This window comes from Saccopteryx bilineata, chromosome 1 (genome assembly GCF_036850765.1).
Source record: "Saccopteryx bilineata isolate mSacBil1 chromosome 1, mSacBil1_pri_phased_curated, whole genome shotgun sequence".
In the NCBI taxonomy this organism is placed as follows: Eukaryota; Metazoa; Chordata; class Mammalia; order Chiroptera; family Emballonuridae; genus Saccopteryx; species Saccopteryx bilineata.
Window position 1 is genome coordinate 350,338,446 of NC_089490.1, and position 11,456 is coordinate 350,349,901.

General features: G+C 37.5%; 1 protein-coding gene across 1 annotated transcript; it reads left to right on the forward strand.

Moving 5' to 3' along the window:
- Positions 1 to 5,771: 5,771 nt before the first annotated feature.
- On the forward strand, positions 5,772 to 11,100 carry LOC136320586 (olfactory receptor 51F1-like). Its single transcript, XM_066253743.1, has 2 exons — positions 5,772 to 5,813; positions 10,132 to 11,100. Exons 1-2 carry the CDS (start codon positions 5,772 to 5,774, stop codon positions 11,098 to 11,100), a joined length of 1,011 nt encoding a protein of 336 aa, XP_066109840.1.
- Positions 11,101 to 11,456: the final 356 nt, after the last annotated feature.

The following is an 11,456-nucleotide window of genomic DNA, read 5'->3' on the forward strand; positions in this document are numbered from 1 at the left end:
AACATTTTATTTCAGTAAATAGTGAAATATTCTTGTCTATTAAATCAGCAAAATTTTTAGAAAACATAATACACAGTGTAGTGTCCCTGTGTTATAGTGAACTAATCAGTATTTTATGATATTTTTATGAACTTTCTGGAAGCAGATTTTTCAGCATATTATTGCTTTAACATGCCAAATTGTATTTCTAGAAATTTATCCAAAGCAAAATATCAGAGATGCAGGCCACATTTTACAAAGAGGAACATTGATTGCAGAATTTTTTACAGTAGTTAACACTACAGGACAAAAATTCTTGGTGACTCACAAATGAAATATTTATATCTAGTCATAGGATGTTACACAACTTTTAAAATTTATGCAGGTAGTTGCTGATATGGATGGTCATGCTGAATGAGGAAATCTATAGAAAAGAAGCATTCAGGGCTGAGAGTCTTAGGAGGCAATAAATAGTTCAAGTTTTGAAAGAAACAAAAAGTCTGAGACAAGAGCAAAAGGCCTAAGGTATAATCTACTGTTAATTATTCAAGTTGTAGAAATAAACCTAAAGTAAGCAAACAATAATAACCACAAAAAATGGTTGCTGTGTCAGTGATTGTTCGGCCCACTGTTTACAAAGAATATCAGGACCCTACAACTTCTCCTGACCCTCCATGGTCTGGTGAAAGTCTCATTGTTCTCTTCTCCTGGATCCTGCCATGTCAAATTATTAGCAGTTTTCCTATCCCGTTGATTTGGAAAGCACTGACTATTTAATTTTAATGGACAGGGAAATGCAGCTCTTTCTTACCTCTCTCCTTCAACGTTTTTTGTGTATTTCTAGTATTTCTATTTACCTCATTCCTCTCTGCTCCTACCATGTCTTGAACATGCTCCCACAAATATTGTTTATTCATTATTCATTATTACAAAAGTATTGTATGCATACTATAAAGCTGTTATTAAACAATATCTGAGGCTATAACAGTGGCCACAATACTGTGTTATAGCTACTCTAAAATGGGAATTAATAGATATCTTTGCTACTGAAGGACCAATAGTATTGGTATCACCTGAAAACTTGTAAGAAATGGAGGATATTAGATGTACTGAATCATACTCTGCATTTTTACAAGACTCCTAAAGGACTTATGTGACCATCATGAGTTTGAGAAAACTCATATAAATCACATAGGTGTTGGGACAATCTAGCCCCATGTGGTCAAGGGAGGTTAATTAAATATAATTGCTAAAAGGAGATTTGTGGAAATCAGAATAATAACTAATTAAATATACTTCTTGGCATAAAAAGCTGGGCTAAGGATTACATTGCCTTGCAAAGATCTGCTATATGGCGAGTGAAGTAACTATTTTCAGGAGAGCTAGTGGAGAGGGCAGGAGAGCAGAAGGTAGTGTGAGGAGATAATAGAAGCTTAAGAAAATGCTTTAGGCACAGTGAGACACTGAAAACAAACACAAAAACAAAATTTTTTTTAAAATCCACAATATTTAGCTTACATTAATTTGTCTTTAATTTTGAAATCAGAAAACTTAGGAAAATCTATTTTAATTGTACAGACGTAAATTTTATGTCAATAAAAGCTCTTTCGAGTTACATTTAAGATAGAATTGAGTACTCAATAAACACCTTAGTGCTGCCCTGGAGAACAGAATGAGATAAGGCTCGGAGAGGCCATGTTTAGGAACTGAAGGCAAAATCAGGAGGTGGAAGCAGAGAAAGTGAGAAGACTGCTCTCAGGATAGAGCCAGAGGGGCTGCACTTCCCAAATTGGGAAGCCAAAGGATTGGAAACAGGGCAATGTCTGAATCAGATTTGTCTTAGTGTAATAGTTGCATTATTTAGCAGAAATGTGAACTCCTTGAGGGTAGAGACTATACCTTTTCTTTTTTTTTTTTTTCTTAAGTTGGAAACGGGGAGGCAGTCAGACAGACTCCCGCATGCCCCTGACCGGGATCCACCCGGTCCACCCAGCATGCCCACCAGGGGGCAATGCTCTGCCCATCTGGGGCTTTGCTCTATTGCATCCAGAGCCATTCTAGTGCCTGAGGCAGAGGGCATGGAGCCACCCTCAGCACCCGGGTCAACTTTACTCCAATGGAGCCTTGGCTGCGGGAGGGGAAGAGAGAGACAGAGAGGAAGGAGAGGGGGAGGGGTGGAGAAGCAGATGGACGCTTCTCCTGTGTGCCCTGGCTGGGAATCAAACCTGGGACTCCGGCACGCCAGGCCGATGCTCTACCACTGAGCAAACTGGCCAGGGCCACCTTTTCATCTCATGTCTAGAGCATAGTATCTAACACATCCTAAGCACAATATAATAATTGATTAAAATTGCTATAGTAATGAAAAGCTGTAATAGTATGACAAAGAATAACAGTAAATAATAACAATGTTTAAAAACATATTTTGAATGTGCACACAGTGTATGTGCTAAGATTTTAATTAATAATTGGGTCATTTTATTTATTATATAAAATAAATCTGTAAGTCAGATAAAATTATTTTTCCCATGTCACATGTTTAGTGATGAAGCAGAGCTTTGGATCCTGGCTGTCTGTTTCCAAATACTTTGAGTTTAACCAATGTTACATCAACTCTAATTGGGTAAGTAAATTAAGGAAAGATATTCAAAATATTCAAGTCCTGGGACAAGCCAACTAGAAAAGACACTCTACCAGTCAGAATGAGCATTGCTCATTATGCTTTTTGTTTGTGTATTCACTAAGTATTAAGCCTGGACTGGTGAATGACTTAAATCCTGTGGGTTTGCTCCGGAAAAGAGCCTGAAGTTCTGTTAACTGTCTCCTCCCCTGCAGCCCTGCTCATGGACCAGCGCTATTCAGAATAGAATCCTTAGCCTGAGCAGCAAGATTTTCACATTTATATCTCTGTAAAAGCCTGGACATCTCCTTATGCTTTTGTATCTTGGAAACTTCTTTTTGAATTGTGCATTTTTCCCACTGAGACTCATACATATCATGGCAAACTTATCTCAGGCGTGTGAAAATGTTTCACCCATTTGTTGAAGTGCTTTCTGGGGGAAGACTATGTTTGTATTTGTTTAGAAACTACCTAAAAATGATAGCATATTTTATCAAGTTTTTTTTAGCAACATTTTTTTGAAATGGCATGCATGTTTCACATTTAAAAAATTTATTGATTGATTTTAGTGAGAGAGGAAAGGAAAGAGAGAGAGAGAAACATCAGTTGGTTGTTCTACTTATTTATGCATTCATTGGTTGATTCTTGTATGTGCCCTGACAAGAGGTTGAACTTGCAACCTTGCATATTAGAATGACACTCTAACAAACTAAGCTACTTGGCCAGGATCTTTATCAGGATTTTGATGAATTTATGAAAAGGAATGTACCTTTCCAGACTTTCTCAGGGAACTAGAATCTTGTAACAGAAGACAAAGAATTTAAACAAGAAAATTAAGGTATCTGCTCTGGAGCAATGCTGGTGTAAATGGCTACCTCATCCCACCCCCCTGTTAGTACAGCAGAGCTTTGCAAGGTGATGTAAATTTTTGGCACAGTTTTTTATGCCAAGAAGTATCTTTAATTAGTTATTATTCTTAAAATTTAACAACCTTCTCGGTTCACCACTAACTGTCAAAGGGTATATTAATACACAAAAGCTAAAAGCCATTTATGAGTTTCTGTAGTTTTAGTAGAGACTGTCTGTCAAACATGATTAATATCTGTACCACTGGAAAAAGGTGTATTAGTTTTAGCATTAGGCCAGCCTAATGCTTTGTTGAGCTTGCAATGGACACACAGAAGACTCTCAAAGTTTTGTAGTCTTCTGCCATTATTCCTCCCCCTTTTTTAAATAAACTTAATTTTAGAGACATTTTAGGTTCACAGAAAATTGAATGGCAGGTACACAGATTGACCACATATTGTCTGCCCCCACACATAAATAGCCTTCCCCATTGTCAACATCCTCCATTGAAGCAGTTCATTTGTTACAACTGATAAACATACATTTAAATCATCATCATCACTCAAAGTGCATAGTTTATATTAGGGTTCACTCTTGGTATTGTGTATTACATTATATGGAGAAATGTATAATGACATATATCTATCATTATAGTATCATACAGTGCTTTCACTGCTTTAAAAACCCTCAGTGCTCCTTCTGTTAATTCCTACCTTGCCCAGACCTTAGCAACCACTGATATTTTTACTGTCTCCATTGTATTGCCTTTTTCAAAATGTTATATAGTTGGAATTATATGGTATTTTGCCCTTGTTGACTGGCTTCTTTTACTTAGCAACAGACATTTAGGCTTTCTTCTTGTATTTTCATGGCTGGTAGCTAATTTTTTTATAGCACAGGAAGTATTTCATTGTCAGGATGTATAATGGTTTATTTATCCATTAACATACTGAAAGATATATTGCTTGCTTTCAAGTTTTGGCAATTAAGAATAAAGCTGCTATAAACATCCATGAACAATTTTTGTGTAGACATAAGTTTTCAACTCATTTGGGTATATACTAAAAAGTAAATTGCTGAATTGTACTGTAAAGGTATGTTTAGTTTTGGAAGTAACCACCAAACTGTCTTCCAAAGTGGCTGTACAATTTTGCATTTCCACCAGCAATGAATGGAAGTTCCTGTTGTTCCATATCCTCACCAGCATTTGGTGTTGTCTGTGTTCTGGATTTTGGCCATTCTAACAGGTGTGTAGTGATATCTCATTGTTTTGACATATAATGTGAAATATATTTTTATATGCTTCTCCCTTTTTTTTTATTTACAGAGACAGAGAGAGAGAGTCAGAGAGAGGGATAGATAGGGACAGACAGACAGGAACGGAGAGAGATGAGAAGCATCAATCATCAGTTTTTCGTTGCAACACCTTAGTTGTTCATTGATTGCTTTCTCATATGTGCCTTGACCGCGGGCCTTCAGCAGATGGAGTAACCCCTTGCTCAAGTCAGTGACCTTGGGTCCAAGCTGGTGAAGTTTTTGCTCAAACCAGATGAGCCTGCACTCAAACTGGCGACCTTGGGGTCTCGAACCTGGGTCTTCAGCATCCCAGTCTGACACTCTATCCACTGCACCACCGCCTGGTCAGGCTTCTCCCTGTCTTTTAAGTTATCATTTCCTATGCCTGTGAACAACTTAGTAACAACTCCCAGGGTATTCAGAATGCCCAGGAAAGGTCTGGGGCTCTGAACCACACAGTACTGCACTAGCTTCAGTGAATAAAATTATTCCAAAGCTCCTTTGCTATCTGGGTTCTATGTCCTATGATTTGCTACTGGCAAATGCCTTGGGAGTAAACTCATGGGAGATTCATTAATACCACTTATCTCTTACTTTTGCACTATACAAAGCTTTGATTTAGAGTTGTTCAAAATTCAAACTGCTCTTGAATGAGAATTGGCATTGTAGTTCATTTCCAGGACTCTCCTTTGGGGAAATAAGAGTGAAATTAGACTGAAAAGATGTTGCCTTTTGTTGTTAGGGCATAAAAGATTAACAGGACACAGCTGTATAGGGTTCTCTCCCAGGAATTTGTGCTTCCTCTGGGTAAATGTTTCTTACCAGGCAGCTTCTGGCCTCCTTATAAAGGCTTACTTTCTCAAATCTGATAGTTCTCCAGCCCTGGGAACTCCCCATGAGTTCTCCTGGCAAGAGAGAATTTCTTTGGAGATAGTTGAAGAGGGCAAGACTGTTTCTCCAACCTTTCTCTCTGTCTTTAAAGATTCTCTGCTACTAAGATGCTTCTTCAAAGAACAGGGGGCAGGATCAAATGAACTCTGTTTCCAGACCCAAGAGTTCTTCTTTACATAAGGTCAGTATGTTAGTACATTGAAGTCTTTTCTGAATACATCAGGGACTGTATAATCTTTTGACAGTTGATAAAACCAACAGTTTAGAGGAAATTGGCAACCTTAGTAGTATACATTCAATACATTTACATATTATATATAATATATTAATATGTTATATCAATTTACAAACAATTTCTGTATTGTTCAAAATAGTCCTTAAAATACAGACTGCAGTCATGAAGTCATGAACATGTGTTCATTCCACATTTTTAAAAAAGTTAAAGTTCTTTTCAAACAAAAAGTGACAAAGCATGTGGTTTGAAGTTAGAAAGAAGTAACATGATTCCCCTGAGCCTTGGTTTTCTAATGTTAGCCTCAATTTTCTCATCTGTTCAGAGTAGCTAATAATAGCCAGTGCATGTTGCTGTGTTAGTGATGAATATGAAGCCTTGTAGTTGGGGCCACCTATATATTCTTGGTGGTCTGGTTACAACAATATTTAAGTCATAGACTTTGAAGAATTTTCCTTGGGAAAGCAAAAAAACACTTAAATATATCTTTCCAAGAATAATTCTTCAATATTTGCTCATTAGTTTTACAGCAAACACACTCAAGAGTGGTTTAAGAATCATAAAAATTAAAAACAACAAACAAAAAGCAAAAGGTGTTACTGCCTACAAGCTTCTCTAATAGTTTCCTGCATAAGAATAATCCTACTATGTTTCTTTTATTATATAAATTGAATTGGAAAAAGATTCTATGAGAATCAAGCAGAGTTGTGGAAAAAATGATTCTGAGAAAGAGATATAATAAAGAAAATTATTGGGCACATAGGAAGTATTTAATACATTATCACTATTAATATTAAAGAAAAAGCTAGCTTGGACATTTATATTGTCCCTTGGGGTCTCTTCATTATTTGCTATAATGAAAAGAGTCTTACCTCACGAGCCTATTTTCTTATCTTTAAAATAAAGAAAATATGCTTTAAAGATTCTTAACACTTCATCTAGATAAAAATTATTTTTTATCACCATGTATAAATTTGAACAAAGTCCTAGCATGAAGGATAAATACCAGATTAATAAGAATAGTGTTAGTTTTTCATTTCCTGTTTTAACTTATGCCAACATGGTTACATGACTTTTACATTTAGTTTGCGGGAGTCCATATGTAAGAAATCACAATATGTGCATAATATTAAGTGTCTGGGGTCTATAACTATGATTAGACACAATTAATTTATTTATTCAACGGATACTCTCACATGTGATTATGCCAGGCATTTTTCTTGACATAGATCTGGGAAAAACTGACAAGGTCCTTACATTTTCCTGGGGGTCATTTCACTGTAGTGGCTATGCCTCTGCAGTCTTTTTTTTTTTCTTTTTTTTCTGAAGCTGGAAATGGGGAGAGACAGTCAGACAGACTCCCGCATGCGCCCCACTGGGATCCACCCGGCACGCCCACCAGGGGCGACGCTCTGCCCACCAGGGGGCGATGCTCTGCCCTTCCAGGGCATCGCTCTGCCGTGACCAGAGCCACTCTAGCGCCTGGGGCAGGGCCAAGGAGCCATCCCTAGTGCCCGGGCCATCTTTGCTCCAGTGGAGCCTTGGCTGCGGGAGGGGAAGAGAGAGACAGAGAGGAAGGAGGGGGGGGTGGAGAAGCAAATGGGCGCTTCTCCTATGTGCCCTGGCCGGGAATCGATCCCGGGTCCCCGCACGCCAGGCCGACGCTCTACCACTGAGCCAACCGGCCAGGGCTGTCTGCAGTCTTGATAGTAGATACTTTAGTCTTTTTCTTAAATATTGCTATTTCCCAGTACTGTTTCCTCAGACCTCCTTTCCCTCAGACTTTATTACTCCAAGATATTTATACTACTCCTGTTACTTCAGTCCAGATGCCAGTTTGACAATTCTCTGGACTTATTATCAGGAAGGTGTCACAGAAGTTCTTGCCTGTATGTCACAGCCAAAAAAGTAAAGCTTATCTTCCAACTGATGTCCAAGTGCTCACTTTAAAATCCTGGATTATATATACTTATGTTTTGCATTGTCTCAAGTCAAGCTTTCCAGCCATTGTGTGTGTGTACTTTATTTTATTTTTTTTAGTGAGTCCTCAAGAGACTTTCTATATTGAACATTTTTTTCTCTTCTTTCTTTAAACACATAGCGAAATACCTTCTTGGTCATATCTCATGTAACTAATCATTCTCACTCAGTTGAAGTCACTGCCTGTTCATTTCTTTCAGGGTTGATATGAGACTTACAACCTTAACCTACACTCAGATATTTTCTTTCCTAGTCATGTAGGAACCTTCATGGAGTACTAGGTCAAATTCTAACTCTGTCCACTGTACACACTGCCACTTTGTAGGTATATACATATTTGTTGAGAGAATGCATGCATTGATGATTGAACTAGGAACACAGATATTAAAGAATAGGGTTGTTGTTTTTTTTGGTAAATAAAAACAAGATGTCAGAAAAGTTAGTACAGGAATCAATATAGAGGAACTTCTTTGATCTTATAGATTTTTTTATCTGAGTGAATGCATGCCCATATCTCCCAACAAAGTCATTATCCTTTATCTAAATAGAGATGAATCCATCAATGGGATTCTTCTTTTTAATTAATTTTAATGGGGTGACATTAATAAATCAGGGTACATATGTTCAGAGAAAACATCTCCAGGTTATTTTGACATTTAATTATGTTGCATACCCATCACCCAAAGTCAAATTGTCTTCCATCACCTTCTATCTGGTTTTCTTTGTGCCTCTCCCCTCCCCCTCTCCCTTACTCTCCTCCTTCCCCCGCCCCCTTCCCCGTAACCACCACACTCTTGTCCATGTCTCTTAGTCTCATTTTTATGTCCCACCTATGTATGGAATCATGCAGTTCTTAGTTTTTTCTGATTTACTTATTTCACTCTGTATAATGTTATCAAGATCCATCTATGTTGTTGTAAATAATCCGATGTCATCATTTCTTATGACTGAGTAGTATTCCATAGTATATATGTACCATATCTTTGTTATCCAGTCATCTATTGAAGGGCTTTTTGGATGTTTCCATATCTTGGCCACTGTGAACAATGCTGCAATGAACATGGGGCTGCATGTGTCTTTATGTACCAATGTTTTTGAGTTTTGGAGGTATATAGACAAACAGTCCAATAAAAAATGGGAAGAGGACATGAGCAGACACTTCTCCCAGGAAGAAATACAAATGGCCAACAGATATATGAAAAGATGCTCATATTCATTAGTTATTAGAGAAATGCAAATAAAAACTACAATGAGATACCACCTCACACCTGTTAGGTTAGCTATTATCCACAAGATAGGTAATAGAAAGTGTTGGAGAGGCTGTGGAGAAAAAGGAACCCTCATCCAATGTTGGTGGGAATGTAAAGTAATACAACTATTATGGAAGAAAGTATGATGGTTCTTCAAAAAACTAAAAATAGAACTACCATATGACCTAGCAATCCCTCTACTGGGTATATACCATCAATGGGATTCTTAAGGAACTCCTTGCCCCAATATATGTTCAATGTCCTTTGACAAAAATGGAACATCAAGAAACTTTTAGATATCTTCTCCAATTGATATTTGAGAACTTCCAATGATTTTTTTTTGTGTTTTTGCTAAGATTTCCTTTAGGTTATTGTCTTCAGGGAAAATTTTTCTTAAACAATATCAGGTTCACAGCTACTATTAAACATTTTAACATCTATCACTCACTATGGTCTATTTGTACAAATTTAATCCGTTCTTTCTTAGTATTTAATTTTTACCAATAGATGTTTTTGCTCAATCAGATGTATTTTTCTAGTTAAATTTTCTGATGAATATTTAATATTATCTTTATTATCTTCTTTTCATTGGGTACACAAGGACTTATAAATCTTGGTGTTCTCTTAAGGGTTTTGCCTTGGAAACTGAGAAGTGAGAAAGCAGAATAAATTGCCTTTTGTGTTGTTCTATGGTTGCTCAGAAATATCCTATCTGCCCAGAAACATAGAATCATAAAATGATAGCGTTATCTATATAATCTCTTATTTTATACATATATAGAAATATGCTGATGCCTAGGTATAACATATAAGAGTCTTGCTAAAGCCTATGTGTCTTCATACAGTTCAATGCTCTGTCTCTTTCCCTAGTTCATCCAAGGTGAATTCCAAATATAAAAAAAAAGAATAACTGGGTATGCACTTTCATTGAAGAACAGGACAAGAGTTCACTAGTGATCTTAAATTATATAATATGTAGAGGAGAGAGAAAAATATTTTCTTCCTTATTTTTACAGGATATGTTTTTATTTTCCTAGGGAAATCTCCTTCCTTCACTCATCATGCCATCCTTCAATCATAGCATCATCCATCCTGAAGTTTTCTTTCTTACCGGCATCCCTGGTTTGGAAACTTACCATACCTGGATCTCCATCCCATTCTGTTGTCTCTATGCCATTATCATCTCTGGGAATATCATGATCTTGTTTGTCATCACCACTGAGTCAAGCCTTCATCAGCCTATGTACTATTTTCTCTCCATGCTATCATTCACGGACCTAGGGCTCTGCCTTTCCACATTGGTCACGATGCTAGGTATTTTCTGGTATAATGCCCGAGAAATCAGCTTGGATGCCTGCATTGGCCAAATGTTCTTTATCCATGGTTTCACATTCATGGAATCCTCAGTTCTCCTGGCAATGGCCTTTGACCGCTTCATTGCCATCTGTTACCCACTGAGTTATGTCACAATCTTAACGAATTCAAGGATCATCAAAGTGGGCTTTGTAATAGTTATTAGGGGAACAATACCTCTAGTGCCTTTGCTCCTGCTCCTTAAGCATCTGTCCTTCTGCCATAGTCATGTTCTGCACCATTCCTATTGTTTTCACCCAGATGTGATGAAGCTTTCATGCACAGACACCAAGATCAATAGTGCATTTGGCTTGGTCATTGTTCTCTCTACAGCTGGCCTGGATTCCATCTTGATCCTCCTTTCTTATGTTCTGATCATTCACTCTGTGCTCAGCATTGCCTCCCCAGAGGAGCGGAAAAAGGCCTTTGGAACCTGTGTCTCACACATAAGTGCTGTTGCCATTTTCTACATTCCCATGATCAGCCTGTCGCTGGTGCATAGATTTGGGAAGCATGCCTCTCCTCTTGTGCACACTCTCATTGCCAATGTTTATCTGCTTCTCCCTCCTGTAATGAATCCCATAATCTACAGTGTAAAGACCAAGCAAATTCGTAAGGCTATGCTCAAAATATTTCTTTTTAAGCTAACTTAGGACAATTTTAGCATACCATATCTTTACATAGGCTCCTTTAACTCATATTTTATCATCCATCAGTGTGAGTTACAACCATACCTTGAAAGAATGTTTATATATGCTTTCATTATATTCTGGTGAACTAGTAATTTACTAATTACCCAGTCAATTCTTTGAGAGCAGGGACTATGTCTTGTGTACTTTTGGTGTTTCCACAGATATTTCACTGGGCACAGAATAGGGCCATGTTTAAAATATGTCTACAAGCCTGGTTGATCAAAGTCATGCTTTGGGGTCTAGATAGTCTCACCACCTCTAGAGTATGTAGCTATTAAAGGGATATCTAACATAATTTAGATCAGTAGGGAAGTCTA

Coding starts and splice junctions, on each gene's coding strand:
- LOC136320586 (XM_066253743.1), top strand. CDS start 5,772: ATGAACTCTGTTTCCAGACCCAAGAGTTCTTCTTTACATAAG. Junction 5,814..10,131: donor AGAGTTCTTCTTTACATAAG/GTCAGTATGTTA, acceptor TTATTTTCCTAG/GGAAATCTCCTTCCTTCACT.